We start from the raw sequence: 21,764 nt of genomic DNA on the forward strand, positions 1-21,764 counted from the left end.
CACCATTCTCCTTACACACACCCATTTCCTCATTAAATGTTGACTCCAGAATCAGCCCCATCACTTAGAACTTTTCACTTTGCTGGGAGACAGTCTCCACAACACAGGCAAGTGGACAGTTATGACATGTCAGTTTTTGTGCATAAACAGTTCTTTTCATCGGGAAAAGTAAGCCTTTAAAAATAGTCATCTAATCATCTGTGAAGATACAGGGCTTCTGAAGTGGCCCTAAGTGGTAAAGAACCTGCCTGCCAGTGAAGGAGGCATAAGAGATGCTGGTTTGATCCCTGGGTGGGGAAGATCCCCTGGAAGAGGACATGGTGACCCACTCCAGTGTTCTTGCTTGGAGAACCCCATGGACAGGGGAGCCTGGCATGCTGCAATCTATGGGGTCACAAAGAGGTGGACATGACTGAAGCGACTTAGCAAGAATGAACATGCAGGTGCAGCACAAATTTAATTTGGCTATTAATGGGGGTGTCCGCCTAACTTAGGTTAAATGGTTAATGTACTAAAATGGAAGAACTATGCCTCTAGGGATAAGTATGTGGTGGTGTTTAAGGAAACAATACAGAAAAAAATGCCTTCAAATCATATTCCTCAAGATCTAGTGAGAATAGAAAAAAGATGGCAAAAAATGTAGATTTTTTTTCATATCTTTAAAAGGAAGGTACTTAGATATTACAATATAAAATTCAGTGTATCTGAATAATCAGATTTCTTTGTACCAAATAGAGGAAGCATGAGGGGGAGAAGGAAGCTTCAATTAAAAGTTTTCTTTTCCTTTTATACATTCATGTCATTGTGTCTGAAAGCATTAATGTATTAAGATATATGCACATTTCATGGGAATGTAAATGAGAGTTTGAGTTGATTAACAAAATAATCTGTTGTTCCGTTGCTCAGTCTTGTCTGACTCTTTGCGACCCCATAGATTGCAGCGTGCCAGGCTTCGCTGTCCTTCACCATCTCCAGAGCTTGCTCAAACTCATCTCCATTGAGTCAGTGATGCCATCTAACCATCTCATCTTCTGTCATCCCCTTCTCCTCCTGCCCTCAATCTTTCCCAGCATCAGGGTCTTTCCTAATGAGTTGGCTCTTCCCATTAAGTGGCCAAAGTATTGGAGCTTTAGCATCAGTCCTTCCAATGAATACTGCTGCTACTGCTAAGTTGCTTCAGTCATGTCTGACTCTGTGCGACCCCATAGATGGCAGCCCACCAGGCTCCCCCGTCCCTGGGATTCTCCAGGCAAGAACACTGGAGTGGGTTGCCATTTCCTTCTCCAATGTATGAAAGTGAAAAGTGAAAGTGAAATCGCTCAGTCGTGTCTGACTTCGCGATCTCATGGACTGCAGCCTACCAGGCCCCTCCATCCATGGGATTTTCCAGGCAAGAGTACTGGAGTGGGGTGCCATTGCCTTCTCCATTCCAATGAATACTCAGGGTGATTTCATTTAGGATTGATTGGTTGGATCTCCTTGCAGTCCAAGGGACTCTCAAGAATCTTCTCCATCACTACAGTTCAAAAGCACCCATTCTTCGGTGCTCACCTTTCTTTATGGTCCATCTCTCATATCCATCTGAGAAGGATACATACCCAGGTATGTATCCATTCCATAGCCAGCCCATCACACCAGGCTGTGTTTGTCAAATCCATGATGCAAGGTGCTTGTATGAGTCCTGCAGTCTGATAGCCAGCTGCTGAACTCTGTTAGCTACAGCAGAAAGGACATGCCAGGACATGTCCTTTCAAGGACACATGAATCTGTGTCACGTGACTGCAGGCGGGAACTGCACGCAGCTCAAGCTCTGCTTTGAAATGTGTACAACTCTCACTTGGTCAGCTGTCTTACATGGGTGCTTATTTTACTGTACATTTTCCTCAAATTTCTGTCTTCCAGGGAAACTTGAGTTTCTCGTGTGTGGAGCCTTACACAGTACCTGTCTTTTTCAACGCTACCAGTTATCTAGAGGTGCCCGGACGGCTTCACCAGGACCTGTTTTCAGTCAGCTTCCAGTTCAGGACTTGGAACCCCAATGGGCTCCTGCTTTTCAGTCATTTTGCGGATAACTTGGGCAATGTGGAGATTGACCTCACTGAAAGCAAAGTCGGTGTTCACATCAATGTCACGCAGACGAAGATGAACCAGATAGACATTTCGTCAGGTCAGTGAATCTATCCGATGCCCGCGCCTGAAACTGCTGTTGTAATTTCCACAGCTAGGGTTGTGTTTTTACTTTGTTGTTGGCACACTCTGGTGATTATGTGTGGATTCAGACTCTGAGATCTTTCCTTGGCTTCCCTGAGTGCAGACTGAATGAGGGAAACTTAGAAACGCTGAGAGGATGAGGGCAGGCGAGGAGGAAAATTGGTTGGGACTGTCTTGACAGGACTGAAATTCTTTCCTTTTTACACATGCCAGTCCCTCTTGCATAGAGTACTGGATATTCCTCTAAGTTAAAATCATATGTTTAAAAACAAAGAATGTTTGTTTTAGTAACATAAGAGCACTTTATATCTTTTTACTTTATGGACATTCACATTCCTTTTACTATGAGTAATAATGTGGTGTTGTTGTAAATTATGACTTTAAAGGTAAGTTCTACTGCTTGAATCAAAAACTCAAAGTGGTCTTCTAAATGTATGCAAAGTATTAGGGGAAAAAAAAGGGAAATGAGTGCAAAGAAGAATGACAAGAGAGAAGTATCAACTGAAGGAAGACTGGCCTGGCTAAGTAGAGTGATTTTTAAACTTGACAGTATAGTGGCAGAATAAACGGAGACTTAGGTAATATTGTTGTTATTTGAATAAACTTGTCGACCTTGGAATAGTCCTTGAATATGATGGCAGAAAGAAAGATGATATCGCCAAATGAGATATCACAAACAAAGAAAATGATGTCTTATATGGGACTGAAAAATAGTAAAAAAAAAAACACAAATCATCAAATTTCTCTAGATGTTTCTTGAGAGCAGTGTTTTAAGTAAGTACTTATTCTAAATGATGAACTGCTTAGAAATGGAAGATGGGAGGAAAAAGAATATTTCCTGAGCCCCTAGTACAGATATACCAAATACTGAGAGAAAGTTCCTAACAGAAGGCTCCACTGTGTGACTGTGAGCTCTGATTTCTAAATATTCTGTGTTCACTCATGACAGTGTTATGATTGGATCCATCTCATTTCTCCTGTATGGTATCAGCTCCTTGAAGGCAGAGACCATGCCCCTGCACATAGAGCAATGCCTCTAACATAAGAGATGCTCCAGGAATGTTTGTTGAAATCAGCACTGTGGCTCCATGAACTAGTGTTTACAGAATATCTCCTGCTTGAGGATATGTGCCTTTTCCTACAACAGACTGTGTTTTTGTATGAGCTGGCTGTGTGGTCTATTAGAATAGGACTCAGGGAAGACATGGAAGCCATTATGTCACAGGTGTATCTGAATAATTGAAATCAAAAGCTATTGTAAAATACCTAGATATTTACTTTTTCATTTTTTGCATTGTTAGTTTTGCTTTTTCTCCGAACGTTCATAGTGAAAATGATTGATCACCATATTTTATCACTGCATCTCAGTATAAATTCATGTGGGGAGAGTTAGAGCAAATAGAAATTATCTGGAGAGACCAGAATAGCACATAAAACAGATACACATACAAATATTTACCACCGTTGAAAAACTCCCCACTAGATTCTGTTAAAATTGATGTTTAATGCCTAAACACATAAAAATACAAGGATGAAGTCTGCCCTCCTGGAAATCGCTGAGAAAACCCAAATTCCTGGTGGTTTTCCATGTAACAAGTGCCATTATAATTAAAAGAATAGGATCTTAAACATAGTGATCAATAAACGTTTGCTAATTTAATGTGGTCTAATTTAGGACCCCAGGATACTCTCAATTAATTTAAAATGTGTTTATTAAAATATGAAATAATAAACAAAGGAATACAATATACAGCAACTAACTTACCTTAATGTGTGTGTATGCTCAATTGCTCAGTCATATCCAACTCTTTGTTACCCTGTGGACTGTAACCTGCCAGGCTCCGCTGTCTACGGGATTTTGGGGCAAAAATAGTGGAGTGGGTTACCGTTTCCTCATAAGTTTCCTTAAATATGATAAAAGTAAACTTTAGATGTTTTTGTTAATTTATCTTAGGATCTGTGCAAATTAAGGAAAACAGAATTTGATATTTGAATTTTTCTATAGTCTCATTCCTATATAGTCCAATGAAATATTTATGTTTCAAAGATTTCCATTTTCCCACACATAGAGTACACTGATATTTGCTTTTAACAAAGAATAATTGTACTGTGTTATATCTACCCTATTCTTGATATGAAGTATAGTTGATTTTCATTATTGTGTTAGCTTCAGGCTTTGGGTGTATAAGAAAGTGACTCATATATTTATATATATATATGTGTGTGTTTCTTTTTTAGAATATTTTTCCATATAGGCTATTATAAGATATTGGATATAGTTCCCTGTGCTATACAGTTAATCATTATTGCTGAACTATTTTATGTATAGCAGTGTGTTTATTAATTCTGTACTGCTAATTTATCCCCCCACTCTTTTCCCTTTGGTAACCATAATTTTGTTTTCTATATCTGTGAGTGTATTTCTATAAATAAGTTCATTTGTATCTTTTTTAGAGTTAAGATATAAGTGATATCATATGATATTCTCTTTTTCTGTCTGACATAGTATCTAGGTCATTTGACCTAGGTCATTTCTAGGTCCATCCATGTTGCTGCATATGGCATTATCTCATTCATTTTTATGGCTGAGTAACATTTAATTGTGTCTACACACCACATATTCTTTATCTACTCATCTGTCAGTGGACATTTAGGTTGCTTCTATGTTTTGGTCGTTGGAAATAGTGTTGCAGTGAACACTGGGGTGCATGTGTCTTTGGGATTTAGAGGTTTTGTCTTTTCCAGATAAATGCCAAGTGGCGAGATTGCTGGATCAAATGGTAGCTCTATGTTTAGTCTAGAGCCTGTCCTGACTGTTTTTATTTTTATTTTTTTAATTTTTTTAAAAATTTTAAAATCTTTAATTCTTACATGCGTTCCCAAACATGAACCCCCCACCCACCTCCCTCCCCATAACATCTCTCTGGGTCATCCCCATGCACCAGCCCCAAGCATGCTGTATCCTGCGTCGGACATAGACTGGTGATTCGATTCTTACATGATAGTATACATGTTACAATGCCATTCTCCCAAATCATCCCACCCTCTCCCTCTCCCTCTGAGTCCAAAAGTCCATTATACACATCTGTGTCTTTTTTGCTGTCTTGCATAAAGGGTCGTCATTGCCATCTTTCTAAATTCCATATATATGTGTTAGTATACTGTATTGGTGTTTTTCTTTCTGGCTTACTTCACTCTGTATAATCGGCTCCAGTTTCATCCATCTCATCAAAACTGATTCAAATGAATTCTTTTTAACAGCTGAGTAAGACTCCATTGTGTATATGTACCACAGCTTTCTTATCCATTCATCTGCTGATGGACATCTAGGTTGTTTCCATGTCCTGGCTATTATGAACAGTGCTGCGATGAACATTGGGGTACATGTGTCTCTTTCAATTCTGGTTTCCTCGGTGTGTATGCCCAGCAGTGGGATTGCTGGGTCATAAGGTAGTTCTATTTGCAATTTTTTAAGGAATCTCCACACTGTTCTCCATAGTGGCTGTACTAGTTTGCATTCCCACCAACTGTGCGGGAGGGTTCCCTTTTCTCCGTGCCTCTTAGCATTTATTGTTCACAGATTGTTTGATGATGGCCTTTCTGACTGGTGTGAGGTGATAATTCATTGTTGCTTTGATTTGCATTTCTCTAATAATCAGTGATAGCAAGCATCTTTTCATGTGTGTGTTGGCCATCTGTCTTTGGAGAAATGTCTTATTAGGTCTTCTGTCCATTTTTTGATTGGGTTATTGTTTTAATGTTGAGTTGTATGAGCTATTTATTTATTTTCGAAATTAAGCCCTCGTCAGGTACACTGTTTGCCATTATTTTCTCCTATTCTGTAGGTTGTCTTTTCATTTTATTTATGGTTTCCTTTCCTGTGTAAAAACTGGTATGTTTAATTAGGTCTCATATGCTTATTTTTGCTTTTATTTTTTTTGCCTGGGGAGATTGAGCTAAGAACATATTACTGCAGTTTATGACAGAGAATGCTTTGCTTATGTCCTCTTCTAGGAGATTTATGGTATCTTGTCATATTTAAGTCTTTAAGCCATTTTGAGTTTATTTTTGTCATGGTGTATACTTAAATTTCCAATGTGCAGTATTGTTAGCTAAAATCACCATGCTGTACATTAGATTCCCCCGGACATTTTCCTCTCCTTACTGAAAACTGGTACCCTTTGACCACTATACAACAAGCCCCTGGCATCCACCATCATTCCACTCTTTGATTCTATGACTTCTAGTTTAGGATTCTACATGTAAGTGAGGTCATACAGTATGTATCTTTCTCTGACATGTTTCATTTAGCACAGCATCCTCCAGGTTCAAATGATTTTGACCAAAACAATGAGAAAGCATTTTATATTATACTCAATACCTACTGAAACAAAGTTTTCATGAAATATAATTTACCTTTTGCTTTAATGTGCTCTAATAATTTTGTTTTTTTTTCCTCTTCTGTTGCTCTTCAATTTAAAAAAATTACCATGATCCACTAAGTGGTTTCATGACCTAAAACAAGCTGCAACCCATAATTAGAAAAATACCAACCTATGGACTGGTCTTCTCATTTGAAAAGTTGGGATTTTTTAAAGTTCTAAGTGCCTGAGAGTATTTATGCCATCAATTCATAATGGAAAACTAAATGTATCTTTCAGAAACAATATTATAATATTTTAACAGTAGTAAAAAAAAAAGTATTCCTGTGTATTACTGTCTGATACATAGCCAAAGAAAACACACACACACAGACATACACACACAAACACACAAATAATCTGAATACCATTTGAAATAAAGTTTTTAATTGCAGAATGCATTAATTTTATGCCCTAATTACAAATAGATGCTTAGAATATACTGTAAAGTTTTCATCTCCCTGTTAATAAGGTGATGGAAAGTGGTTTAGCATTTATATGGAGAAAGGAACATGATTTCTGTTAGTGACCTTTCTCACCTATTGAAAAAAAAATCAATTTCTATCTATGAAAACAAAACCTTTTAGAAGAATCATTCAGAATATGCCCTCCTCTTAAATCAACTGTTTGCTAAGTTGAAGTGTTCAAACCTCGTTGTTTTGTTTATGAAGAGAGTGCAAGTGTGAGTGCATGCTGAGTCGCTTCAGTCTTGTCTAACTATGTGTGACCCTGTGGACTGTAGCACACCAGACTCCTCTGTCCATGGGATTCTCCAGGCAAGAATACTGGAGTGGGTTGCCATGCCCTCCTCCAGGGGATCTTCCTGACCCAGGAACCTGGGTCTCTTGAATTGCAGGCAGATTCTTTACCATCTGAACCACGAGGAAAGCCTCACATTGCTTCAATTATCAAATGGCTTCTTAATATCCACACTGCTTCAGAAACTTGTTCTCAGTAAACATCAGCTCTGTATTCCTGTCTCCAAAGGGAAACTTCCTGGGGCCTTGCTTTATTTCTGTTTTGCAGGACAATTTCCTTTGTAAACCTTTGATAAATTTCCATCTGGGCCCTTTAAGGGAAAGTATCTTAGTCTACCCAAACTGCCATAACAAAATCTGTTAACTATGTTGTTTTTACACACACACACACACACACACACACACACCTCAAAGTTCTGGGGGCTGGAAGCCTGAGATCAGGGTACCAGTCTGGTTGAGCTGTGTTGAGAGTCGTCTTCCTGGTTGCAGACTTCTTGCTGTGTTCTCATGAGGCCGTTGGACCATAAAGAAGGCTGTGTGTGTGTTAAGTCGCTTCAGCCATGTCCAACTCTTTGCAGCCCTATGGACTGTAGCCCACTAGGCTCCTCTGTCCAAGGGATTCTCCAGGCAAGAATACTGGAATGGATTGCCATTTCCTTCTCCAGAGGCTCTTCCTGACCCAGGGCTCAAACCCACCTCTCTTTCTGTCTCCTGCATTGAGTGCTAAAGAATCGAGGCTTTCGAATTGTGGTACTAGGAAAGACTCTCGAGAGCCCCTTGGACAGCAAGGACATCAAACCAGTCAATCTTAAAGGAAATTAACCCTGAGTATTCATCAGAAGGACTGATGCTGAAACTGAAGCTCGATCTGATATAAAGAGCTGTCTCATTATATAAGAGCCTGATGTTGGGAAAGATTGAAGGCCAAAGGAGAAGAGGGCAGTAGAAGATAAGATGTTTCGATAGCATCACTGACTTGATGGAAATGAATTTGAACAAACTCTAAGAGATGGTGAAGAACAGGGAAATCTGGTGTGCCACAGTCTACAGGGTCACAAAGAATCGGACATGACTTAGCGATTGAACAACAGCAGCAACAAATACATGGTAAAAGGGATGATCTGTGCTCTCTTCTTTCTAATAACTCTAATCCCATTCCTGAGGGCTCCACCCTGCTGACCTGAGCATATCAAAGCCCCATCTACTAATACTGTCATTCTGGGCATTAGGATTTCAACACATGAATTTCAACACACATCCAGACCATAGCCTAAGGAATAGACATTTTCTTGGCTTTGTGCATAGCTGGGAAACGTGCTGCCAAATACTGGCAAGTTCCCAGTTCAGTCTCAGCAAATACATTTCCCAGGGACTGCTCCTGGCACTGTCTATTCTAAACAATTAGAATATTTCTTGATTTTACAAACATTTGAAAATGTAGTTAGTATATTAATATTTGGAAGAATTGATCCATATACCAGTTTCTAAGGTCAGTGATAATTTGCATCATGAGATTTATTTTTCCTCACATAAGAAAAAAAAGTGTTATTCAATCATGTCCAACTCTTTCAGACCCCATGGACACTAGCCTCCCAGGCTCCTCTGTCCGTGGAATTCTCCAGTCAAAAATACTGGAGTGGACAGTCATCCCATTCTCCAGGGGATCTTTCTGTCCCAGGAATGGAGCCCAGGTCTCCCACATTGCACACAGATTCTTACCATCTGAGCCACGAGGGAAGCCTCCAGGAAAAAAAAGTTGTTTATAATATTTTTTTATGTTTTAAGTTATTGAGAATTGATTTTCAGCTCTGTAATTTCAAAGTCCATATAATTTTATAGTTTTCTTAAATTTCTATAACTCAAAAATTAAGTAATGTTTAGGCATTACTTCACATACTTCAAGTGATTTGTTTTATATTGCTTTATAGCAAAGTGGAGAATTATTTGATAATATATATTATATTCCTTAATTCAAATTTAAGCCATAGTTTTTTAGAAGCTGAACATATTAGGAGTCTTGGCATATCCTTTAATTCGATTTGAGTCATGATGATTTAGGCTTCTCTCGTGGCTCAGCTGGTTAAGAATCTGCCTGCAATGCAGGAGACCTGGGTTTGATCCCTTGGTTGGGAAGATCCCCTGGAGAAGGGAACAGCTATGCACTGCAGTATTCTGGCATGGAGAATTCCATGGACTGTATAGTCCATGGGATCTCAAAGAGTCGGACATGACTGAATGACTTTCAGTAAAGATGTACATTGATATATTATCACAGTTCAGTTCAGTCGCTCAGTCGTGTCCAACTCTTTGCGACCCCATGAATCGCAGCACACCAAGCCTCCCTGTCCATCACCACCTCCCGGAGTTCACTCAGACTCACGTCCATCGAGTCCGTTATGCCATCCAGCCATCTCATCCTCTGTCGTCCCCTCTCCTCCTGCCCCCAATCCCTCCCAGCATCAGAGTCTTTTCCAATGAGTCAGCTCTTCACATGAGGTGGCCAAAGTACTGGAGCTTCAGCTTTAGCATCATTCCTTCCAAAGAAATCCCAGGGTTGATCTCCTTCAGAATATATATCAAATAATAAAAGTAATTGAAAAAAAGTAAATATTTTCAATGAAGAGGTTATTTTAAAGAACACATCCTTATGTGGAATACTATTATGTCATAAGAAATCATGTTTCTCAAAAATACTATAACAAGTGGAAAACATAGTAAATAAGAGTGTTTACAAAAGTTATGTAAAATATAACCCCAATATTATTATTTTTATAAATGTATATGTGAACCATGAACTTCCTGATGTTCAAGTTGGTTTTAGATAAGGCAGAGGAACCAGAGATCAAATTGCCAACATCTGCTGGATCATGGAAAAAGCAAGAGAATTCCAGAAAAACATCTATTTCTGCTTTATTGACTATGCCAAAGCCTTTGACTATGTAGATCACAATAAACTGTGGAAAATTCTGAGAAAGATGGGAATACCAGACCACCTGACCTGCCTCTTGAGAAATCTGTATGCAGGTCAGGAAGCAACAGTTAGAACTGGACATGGAACAACAGACTGGTTCCAAATAGGAAAAGGAGTACATCAAGGCTGTATATTGTCACCCTGCTTATTTAACTCCTGTGCAGAGTACATCATGAGAAACGCTGGACTGGAACAAGCACAAGCTGGAATCAAGATTGCCGGGAGAAATATCAATAACCTTAGATATGCAGATGACACCACCCTTATGGCAGAAAGTGAAGAGGAACTAAAAAGCCTCTTGATGAAAGTGAAAGAGGAAAGTGAAAAAGTTGGCTTGAAGCTCAACATTCAGAAAACGAAGATCATGGCATCCGGTCCCATCACTTCATGGGAAAGAGATGGGAAAACAGTGGCAGACTTTATTTTTTGGGCTCCAAAATCACTGCAGGTGGTGACTGCAGCCATGAAATTAAAAGATGCTTACTCCTTGGAAGAAAAGTTATGACTAACATAGATAGCATATTCAAAAGCAAAGACATTACTTTGCCGACTAAGGTCCATCTAGTCAAGGCTATGGTTTTTCCTGTGGTCATGTATGGATGTGAGAGTTGGACTGTGAAGAAGGCTGAGCACCGAAGAATTGATGCTTTTGAACTGTGGTGTTGGAGAAGACTCTTGAGAGTCCCTTGGACTGGAAGGAGATCCAACCAGTCCATTCTGGAGGAGATCAGCCCTGGGATTTCTTTGGAAGGAATGATGCTAAAGCTGAAACTCCAGTACTTTGGCCACCTCATACAAAGAGTTGACACATTGGAGAAGACTTTGATGCTGAGGGGGATTGGGGGCGGGAGGAGGAGGGGACGACAGAGGATGAGATGGCTGAATGGCATCACTGACTTGATGGATGTGAGTCTGAGTGGACTCCGGGAGTTGGTGATGGACAGGGAGGCCTGGAGTGCTGTGATTCATGGGGTCGAAAAGAGTCGGACACGACTGAGAGACTGAACTGAACTGAACTGAACTGATAAATGTATAGATAACTAGAAAAGAGATATGAATGAAATAAATCTGGATAATACTAATTACCTCTAATTGGTAGGTTATCAGTCCATTAGTAATTTCTTAACATATTTTCCATAATATCCAGTTTTCTAAAATAAACATCAAGCAGTGTTAAAAAAAAATGTATACGGTAATACAATGATACTTGTGGGTAAAATGACATTCCTAAAAAGTATACCGCTTAACAACATGATGAATGGAAATTACATAGAGTAAGTTGTATCGATTTAAAAGGTCTAGTTTCCCCACCTAAATAGAAGCATTTATATAATCAATTTTTAAAAACTATGTCCTTAAACAATGGGCTTCAGCTTCAATTCCTAAATGGCAGTCACATAAAAAAATGGAACATTTTATGTTGAATCTATGAGATTTATTTGAAAATATACATAGCTAATTATAAACTTTTTTTTTCTTTTTAGGATAAATAATGGAGGGGGAGATAGGTGAATTCATATATTAAGGTTTTTTTTTTCCCTGAAAACTGTTACTCGCTCTCAGGGAACAACAGATTTTATTTTTCTCTCTTAATAGTGAATCAGGGGTTACAAATCTCTTTATTTCCAAATGGGGCTTCCCTGATGGCTCAGACGGTAAAGAATCTGCCTACAGTGCAGGAGACCTGGGTTCAATCCCTGGGTCAGGAACATCCCCTGGAGAAAGAAAGCGATGTTCAGTCCAGTATTCTTCCCTGGAGAATTCCATGTACAGAGGATCCTGGTGGGTTATAGTCCATGGGGTCGCAAAGAGTCAGATGCAACTGAGTGAAAACTTCTATATGTATAGTTCTCCTAAAAAATATCTAAAAAAATAAGAAGTTTCTACTTTTGGATGGTTTTTTCCTAGATACATAAAATGTTCAAGGAGAACAGAAATTCATCATTTTAGGATGCTGATGACAAAATACAGCTCTGAGTTCTTGGGAAAGGTGGAGCCTGAGGAAGGTTGATGGGTGAAGCATTATGCTCATTTTAATTAGGAGCTTAGATGTGTGCTAGGATAGCATATCTGCCCTTTTAGCAAAACCCCAAAGCGAGATGAATATAGAGCAATAGATACAGATGTATAGCTATAAATATAGATCACCTTGGATATACCTGCAACACAGATGGCTGATTTCATTCTCCCAAGTTCACAAGCAGACTTGCTGCGCGAATCACCTGGTTCCCAGCGAAAGGCATTTGAGTTAACAGTGTCTTGCTCCCAGGTAGTGTCACCCAACTGACTTTTTATTATATTTCAATTTCCAAAGTGGCTGTGCTAGCATCATGCCAGCTGAGTGGAAATCTACCTTGAATTATATTTCAGTGCATGCTGGTGCATTTTCACATCAATAGAAGCATTATATTCCAACATGAAAGAAAAAAGAGGCTGGGAGGAAAGTTTTGTGATATTAGGTATTGACTTATTCTTCAGGAAGGAAAGGGGACATTTTAATTTATAATCACACAGCAGGATACTCTACCCACTCTAGCTTCCACAGGGTTTGGGGGCCTTTTAAAATATCCTATGCCTTCTTCAGGGAAGATGAATAAAACATGATTGTGTGCGTGTGTGTTTAATAATTTTTTAAAGTTGCAAGGAGAAGGTAGAACTTAGCAAACTTAGGTGGATAAAATGGAAGTAAAAGCCCCCCGTAGGGATCAGGTTATGTTTTAAAGGCTTTAGTTTACCGTTGTTGTTGCTGTTGTTCAGTCACTAAGTCATGCCTGACTCTTTGCAACCCCATGGACTGCAGAACACCAGGTCTCCCTGCCTCTCACTATTTAGTTGACTGTACAAATAAGCTAATCAAAGAGAAAACACGTCATTGCTACTACAAACTAACTCCGAGAATAAAATGAATCGTGCCAGACCAGCAAGGAACACAGCCCCACATTTAATGTATAAATGCACTGAATATGCTTGTTTCCAAGACAAGAGAGGGGAGGACACAGAACAGGGTAGCTTTGCTGAGAGGTTCTCCAACTTTATGTTTCATGTAACTTTCAGGACTGAAACTTCTCTGACAGATGAGTAATTGGTCAATTTAAGCAATATAGATTTATGTAGTAGAGAGAGGAAAGCCAAGCATATTAGTCAGAGTTCTCCAGCAATAAACCAGTAGACTGTATATAGGGAGAGGAAGACATTTATTAGAAGGACAGGCTTACACAATTCTGGAGGCTGAGACCTGAGGGTATAAAAAACGGTGTGAAAACTAGCAGGCTCAAGAGCAAAGGAGTGCCAGTGTTTGAGTTTGAGTCTGAAGGCCTAAAAAGTCCAGTGTCGCAGCTGGAAAACCATCAGGCAGAAAGAGGTAATTACCCATGAAGTAAAAGTCCTTCAGTTGTGTCTGACTCTTTGCGACTTCATGGACTGGAATTCTCCAGGCCAGAATACTGGAGAGGGGTAGCCTTTCACTTCTCCAGGCAATCTTCCCAACCCAGGGATTGAATCCAGGTCTCCCACATTGTGGGCAGATTCTTTACCAGCTGAGCCACCAGGGAAGCCCATAAGTTTCCCCATAACTTTGCCTTTTTGTTACATTCAGGCATTTAGCATATTGGATGGGACCCACCCATGCTACGGAGATCAGTCCATGTTATTATACTAAGGCTACAGATTAAAGTGTTGCGTTCACCCAGAAACACCTTTGCAGGCACACTAGAATAATGTTTTCTTGTTTGTTTGGCTGTGCTGGGTCTTTGTTGCTGCATGGGTGCTTTCTCTGGTTGCAGCAGGCGGGGGTGGGGGGTGGGGGGTATGCTTCATTGCGATGCACAGGCTTCTCCTTATCGTGGCTTCTGTCATGCTAGAAGAGAAGTTAGGAAGAGGACAGGCTCAGTAGTTGAGGTGCACAGGCTTAGTTGCTCTGCGATATGTGGAGTCTTCCCTGACCAGGGATAAACCCATTTCCCCAGCATTGGCAAGTGGATTCTTAACCACTGGACCACAAGGGAAGTCTAAGAATAATGTTTAACCAAACAGCTGGGCACCCCATGGCCAAGTCAAGTGGACACATGAAATTAACCACCACATCAGCTGTAGATATTTTTACCCTTGAGTGCATAATTTTGTATTAAACAGTTAAGATAAAAATAGTGTTGGCAAAGAAAAAAAAAATCAAGAGATTTACCTTCATAATCCAAAATAGTGCAAAGCAAACTCACTGGATTGGAAGTTCACCCAAACTAGCACGTCTCCGGTTAATCTCATGATGATAATTACCCTGGGTAACTCATTCAAGCAGCAAATTCAGACTGGGAGATAGTACATCTGACTGTCATCTACCTTTCTTTTTCTTTGATGAATTTAAGCAATCCGAGCCATCCCTCCTGTGAAGAATTTAGGCTCATTGGCTTACCTATGACTTTATTGTAATTAGTTTTGGAAATGAGTCTCTTTGGGAGAGGGACCCTGCTGATTTTCATAGAGCCACCTGGCATCCTCTGAAATTGACTTCAGAGGAGCCTAAAGAACAAAACTGGGTCATTTGCAGAGACGTGGATGGACCTACGGACTCTCATACAGAGTGAAGCAAACTGAAAGAGAAAAAAAAATATTGTATATTAACAGACATGTGAAGAATCTGAAAAAAAAAAATGGCATAGACCTTACTTACAAAGCAGAAATAGAAACACAGGCATAGGGAGCAAACATATAGACACCAAGTGGGGTGGGGTGGTGGGATGTATTGGGAGATAGGGATTGACGTCTACACACTTCTATCTATAATAAATAACTAATGAGGACCTATTATATAGCACCGGGAAATCTACTCAGTGCCCTGATGTGACCAAAATGGGAATGAAATCCAAAAGCGGGGATATGTGAGTATGTGTGGCCGATCCACTTTGCTAACTAGCACAACATTGTAAAGCAACTATACTCCAGAACATATTTTGAAAACTTTAAAAAAAAAAGATTCCTTTGGATGCCCTCTGAGATGTTTGTCTTATGTGTGTATTTGTCTCTTCCCTTTGTTTCTAAAAGCTCTTAACAAGCAAACTTGTCAGGGAGCCACAGGATATTACTTAGAAAGTATTTACCTTTGGTAACATTGTATAAAAAAGTAATCATGTCTATGGACTAGTCTTTGATCATAATTCAATGTTATGATTTATTTTCTTCTGATACATTTCCCAACCCAGAGATCGAACCCAGGTCTCCCCCATTGCAGGCAGATTCTTTACCAGCGGAGCCACCAGGGAAGCCCTTTCTAACTTTAGCACAGACCCTACTTCTGATAACTGAATTCCTGCAGTTATTTCTGAGTCCTTTCTTCTCCCACCACTTTTTTTCTTCTCCCACCTTAAGATCTAAATTTCACAAGTAAAGCTCTGCCTAGGTCTCTGCTGTAGCACTAATTGTTAGCATCTGATGTTTTCTGAAAGATGCTGGTAATCTGCCAGGCATTCCCCTAGCTCCTCTGTTCTTTCTGGGATCATTTCAGAGATCAAATCTCTACTGCTAAACCTCTGTCCAGAGGCAGGGCTCTTGTTCCCCCTAGCGTTCTGCCACTGTCCTGCCTGAATCCTGTGTGCTCACCTCTGATTTCCCAGCAGTCCTATCTCTCATTCGAATTCCTTGCTTTTTTTGTTTTGTTTTTTAAGTTATTTTATTGGAGTATAGTTGACTTACAATTCCATGTTAGTTTCTGGTATATAGCAAAGTGACTCAGTTATATATGTGTGTATATATATATACACACACACACACACACACACACACACACATATTATTTTCCATTATGGTTTATTACAGGATTTTGAATAGGGTTTCCTGTGCTATACAGGAGGACCTTGTTGTTTATCATTCTGTATATAATAGTTTGCATCTGGTAACCCTGAAGTCCAACTCCCTCTCTCTGCTATACCCCCTCCCCCAGGTCACTGCAGGACTGTTATCTGTGTCTGTGAGTCTGTTTCTGTTTGTGTTTTTTAATAAGTTCATCTGTGTTATAGTTTAGATTCCACATATGAGTGATACAATCTGTTACTTTTCTTTCTCCTTCTGACTTGCATCACTTAGTGTGATAATCTCTAGGTCCATCCATGTGGCTACAGATGGCATTATTTCATCATTTTTTATGGCTGAGTAATATTCTGCTGAAGATGGATAGATACAGTATATCACATCTTCATTGTCCATTCACCTGTCAGTGGACCTTTGCACTGTTTCCATGTCTTGGCTACTGTAAATGGTGCTGGTATGAACATAGTGGTGTATGTATCTTTCTGAATTATAGTTTTGTCTGAATATATGCCCAGGAGTGAGGTGCCCTGGAGACCATATGGCAACTGTATTTTTAAATTTTTGAGGAACCTCCACACTGTTTTCCAGAGTGGCTGCACCAATTTACATTCCCACCAGTGGCGTAGGAGGCTTCCCTTTTCTCCACACCCTCTCTGTGCTATTTTATGTTAACCCTACCATTTCTAATTTGAGTCTAGACTACAGCCCACTATTGCCTAGAGATAGCGCCTACTGCTGTGGGCCTGAGTTTCGACCACCTCCCAGCCTGAAATGCCCTTTTCAATATCCGCGCAGACCTATGCCAAATCTCTGCCTCCTGCCGTCACCGAATGCCTGTTGTTCTAGGCATGTAGCTATGACACAGTTTATTGGGAGATATGGAGGGAACTCTGAGCAGAGAGGTAGTAAAGTGCATAGAATGCCCCAAGCCCTTAGCTTTGGCTGGGCATAGATGGTTGGCTGACACCATAGCCAAGTCTCCAGTAGAGAGAAGCCTGCACTTGTAAGCTTTACGTCATGATGGCAGAAGGAGTGAAAACTAAACAAAACTGCCTTGTTAGAAAAGGGAGGCCGCTGGAGCCGAGTGGCTGCTATCAGCCTTCCTCTCCTCTGTGCCGACTCAGATCTGCTGGCCCAGCTCTCTACTATGGCGCTAAGAGTTTGCAAGAAATAGGACTCCAGGGTCATTCAGATGTGTCTCTGATCTCGTCCTGAGATGCACTGAAGTCTTATGATGATCACTAATAACTCCTGAGAACTTACACCAGGCATGTCACTGTGCGAAATCCTTTACAATGAGTCAATATGCGTATGGCTTCAGTGACCCTGTGAATTAGATACAACTGTGAACCCTTCTTTCTCATTTATAGCAATGGTAAAATCATTCTTCTGGGATCCTAGTTCAAAACCTCGAGAAAATTCAGATTGTGTTTTCCTTCTTTGCCTGGCATATGTAATGGTATAGCAAGTGCTACCAGTTCTGTGGAAGTGCCTTTCGCGTTCGTTTCCCTAGTGTTAGTTTCTTGGTTGGTCTGTCTCTTTGCGACCCCATGGACCCCTCCAGGCTCCTCTGTCCATTGAACTCTCTAGGCAAGAATACTGGAGTGGGTTGCCATTCCCTTTTCCAGGGGATCTTCTTGACCCAGGGATTGAACCTGGGTCTCCCATATTGCAGGCAAATTCTTTACCATCTGAGCCGCCAGGGTGACCAAATACTATTTTCCTTATCCTAGTTCAAAAAGTCATCACTTGAAAAGATCGAGAAGCCATCTTACTTGCCAGAATGAGTGGCGCTTTTTTTTTTTTATCATTGTCCTGTTTTTATGATATAGCAGTTATAAGCATATAACTCTGGAATCAGATTGCCCAGTGGCTAACACTGATTGAGGTCTTTCTCTGTTTCAGTCACTGTTTCAACAAAGATATTGTGCACAAATTAAGTGACTTAATTTGACAGCTCCTCAGTATAGTGGCTATTGTCATCGGCACTGTATAGGTGAAGAAACAGGCATAGAGACAGAAAACTCACCTAGACTGTTACAGCTAGCAAGAAAAGTTTGAAAAAGAGTCCAGAACATGAGTCTGAAGTCAGTACTATTGGCTATTCTACCATGCAGCCTCTCACATTAATTCAGCAGACTGGCTGTCATTCACCCAGGACCAGGCATCGTGGAGTATGACCCATCTGATATATTTGTTGAATGCAGCATCTCACACCAAAGATAGCCTGCTCGTGTCTCATTGGGATTCTCCCACGAGCCTGTTAAATACTCTTCTCTACTGTTTCTTATCTCTCTCTCGCATTATCCAAGTTGATATGCAAGGGAAATGCAAGGGAAATACTTTGATTTTCTTCTCCATTATCTTTAAGTCCTCATTTCTAAGAATACTAATTTTATGAGTATGTACTAACTGAGCCCAGCTGGAGTCATTTGGCTTCAGTTCTCCTGCTTTACACCATAAACTCTGGCTTCTCTCCACTATCTGCTAAGAATCCCTTTCTCAATATGCTGTCCCAGCCAACTCCGACTTACCCTTGAAGATTCAGTTTTAGTAATGTTTAGTAATAACTTAGTATCATTTCCTCTCTCAAACCCCAGAGAGTAATCTACCATCCTCCAGTATGCAGAGCATCTCATATCCTGAACAATAACTTTTCTTGCTCCAACTTAAATTGTAGTATACTCACTCCTCATGATGTCTCCCTTATCTCTGGACTCCTAGAATTCACAACACTTGGCAGAGAATAGCTGATGAATATTTACCTCTTTGGTTTCCTTGTTGGAGTTCCACTTGGACAGTGGTGGTGTCCTTGTTCTTTCTACTTCCTGCCTCTAAACAAGTCCACTCTGTATATCCCCTCAATGAAAATTCTGAAGCGACTGCTTCCACTATGTCATATTCCCATTGGAAATTCTTCCATGAAGCCCTCAATTTTTCAGATTAAGTCCCATGAGTTTTCCACAAAAAGCCTGAACATTCATCCCTTGGTGACCTCAAATCCTTCTAAAATTTCAAATCACTTTTATTGTTTTCATTTGTCTGACATTGTATATTATGTAGTTCAGATGTTTTGCCTGCCTTGGTTGAAAAGGTTTAATCTCCTAAAGCTTTTGGAGGACAGTAATCCTGTTCTTATTTTGCCTCTCTACCTCTGAGCCTAGCACAATGACTCATATGTGACATGTTTCCAAATATCCAGTTGATTGATTTTTTTAATGAACTGATACCAAGATGTTACAAATGTGACTTTATAATTCTGTTGTCTTCATCAATTTATATGAACCCAATTCATTGTGAAATGAGAGTTGCAAGTATCTCAAGGAAATAATTGCTTAACTGTAGGAGGCTAATATGTGTGAAATTGATCAAGACCTGAATTTTGATGTGATACTTTTATAGCAGCAAGAGTTGTTTTTTAGGATATTGAAGCCTAGAGCTGTACTAGGTAAACTCTTATATGAATAAAATAAAAGCATATCTACATTTGTTGAAAAATGTATCCTCAGGAGCAAGACATGAAGTAAAACCTTGAAATTAGTCATATTCCCTTTCTATTTTTTTTTTCACGCAGAATACAAGAGTAGAAATGTGCATGATTAAAATTAATTTAGCTTTATTCTCTTCTTCAGTCTTGGGAATGCTTTTGACTGATAATGCCACAAGAAAATAAGGAAATCAATGTTTTTTCAACCTTCTACTTAAGACCTCTGATCCCCAGTCAGTTCTATACTCACTTAAAGCAAAGCCTGCATTTGTTGTAGGAGGCTAGTCTCAGTTGCTTTGCCAAGGGAGATGGTTTCTTGGATGATCAAATTGTGTTGTCTTCTATTGATGTCTTCTATTGACTCCAGTCGCTAACCCTTTCTCTGTAGGATAGCTTGACGATAAAACCTCAACTTCAGAGTAAATTCATAGGAGACACCACACACGGACATGGAGGAATAAAGGGTACCTCCACCATCCTTCATCCTTTCATCCCAGTTCCAGAACAAGTGCCTGTGTTTCCCAAGTTCACAGAGGACCATATGGTGTATACTTGCTGTTCTTCCAGCACACTTTGTTCACTGTGGTGGGAAGAACAGAGCTATCAGCTTCTCTTTTCCTGTATCCTTTATAATGCAGTGCTGTTGAAAATGTGAGACCTGGATCATGCATGTAGATACATTGGCAGGTGTGCACCTAACCTTCTCTGACCAAAGAGCTGTGTATTCTGTTTCATGCAGGATAATCAGCTCCACAGGCATGCCTAACAAATGATTTGTTCATAAAGAGCTTGATGAGGGAAATAAAACCCTTGATAGGGTCCATAAGAAATATTTCCCTTAGGACACTGAAAGAGAAAGAGGGTGCTCGATATCTTTATGTATTTTTGACTGCCTGGAGCAGCTCTGTCATGCATAGTACACGTTGTTACATAGAACAGCCAATGGGCATCGCTACTGGAAACAAAATACAGGTTGTGAGCTTTGTTACTGTGAACGAGCAAATCTCCAGTCCTGAACGCAGGTGATAGGTGTGTGGGAGAGTGTAGGCATCAATTTTTAATGAAGTAAAAACCTTAAAATTCAGTAATTCTGTTTCTAATTGGGTGCCATAATGCCTCCACTTGCCATATTTGAATGATTTAGAAGGGAAAAGGTTTAATCACTAAGATGATATGACATTAAACAAGTCAGAATTATAGCTCATCCTGAACTTTTCTAAAGTGCTTGCTTTCTTCCATTGCCTTTTCTGACACATTTGAGCATTTACCAAAAAAAAAAAAGAAAGTAATAATAATAAGGGTTCCTGGCTTTTCTGGTTCCCTTTTTCCCTGTTAATGAGACTGTGGATATTAATATGGAGAGGTGAAGAGAAGAAATCTTAAGGAACAGAATGTCTAAAGTACTGGTCTTGAACCGGGTATGATTTTGACCTGAAGCGGTGTTTGACGATACGTGGAGAAATTTCTGCTTGTGATAAATTGAGGGATGGGTATACGTGTGTGTGTGAGTGCACTGGTGCAACCAGAGGATAGAAGATAAAGATGCTGCTAAATATCCCACAAAATACCAGACAACATTCCTCCTTGCCAAATAAGTATATATTTGGCACCAAGTGTCAATAGTGCCCAAGCTGAGTGATCTCTCCTGTGACACTCCCAAAGCCCAGTGCCTGGAAGGGAGTCCAGGCTCACCTCCCCCCTCTGCATGTGGACTTCTGTTGTATTCTCTGCTAAGTAAGTTAAGCTAATCTTTGCCCAGCTGGCTAAATGGTAAAGAATCTGCCTCCCAGTGCAGGAGACATGGGTTCAATCCCTGGGTGGGGAAGACCCCCTGGAGGAGAAAACGGCTATGCACTCCAGTATTCTTGCCTTGAAAATTCCATGGAAAGAGAACCTGGTGGGTTACAAAGTCCATAAGGTCACAGTTGGACACGACTAAGCACACACAAGCTGTTTCCTGAGTGTTTTTTTTTTTTCAGTTCAGTTCAGTTGTTCAGTCATGTCCGACTGTTTGTGACCCCCATGGACTGCAGCACGCCAGGCTTCCCTGTCCATCACCAACTCCCAGAGTCTGCTCAAACTCATGTCCATTGAGTCGATGATGCCATCCAACCATC

At 40.1% G+C, this 21,764-nt stretch overlaps 1 protein-coding gene across 1 annotated transcript in view; it reads left to right on the forward strand.

The window, feature by feature from the left end:
• CNTNAP2 (contactin associated protein 2) overlaps positions 1-21,764 on the forward strand; it is a 2,336,063-nt gene that overhangs the window by 1,047,517 nt on the left and 1,266,782 nt on the right. The window contains exon 9 of the mRNA XM_069588655.1: positions 1,903-2,167. Within this exon, the coding sequence (XP_069444756.1) occupies positions 1,903-2,167 (265 nt within the window). The remainder of the gene's footprint in view (positions 1-1,902; positions 2,168-21,764) is intronic.

This window comes from Ovis canadensis, chromosome 4, assembly GCF_042477335.2.
Source record: "Ovis canadensis isolate MfBH-ARS-UI-01 breed Bighorn chromosome 4, ARS-UI_OviCan_v2, whole genome shotgun sequence".
Taxonomy (NCBI): Eukaryota; Metazoa; Chordata; class Mammalia; order Artiodactyla; family Bovidae; genus Ovis; species Ovis canadensis.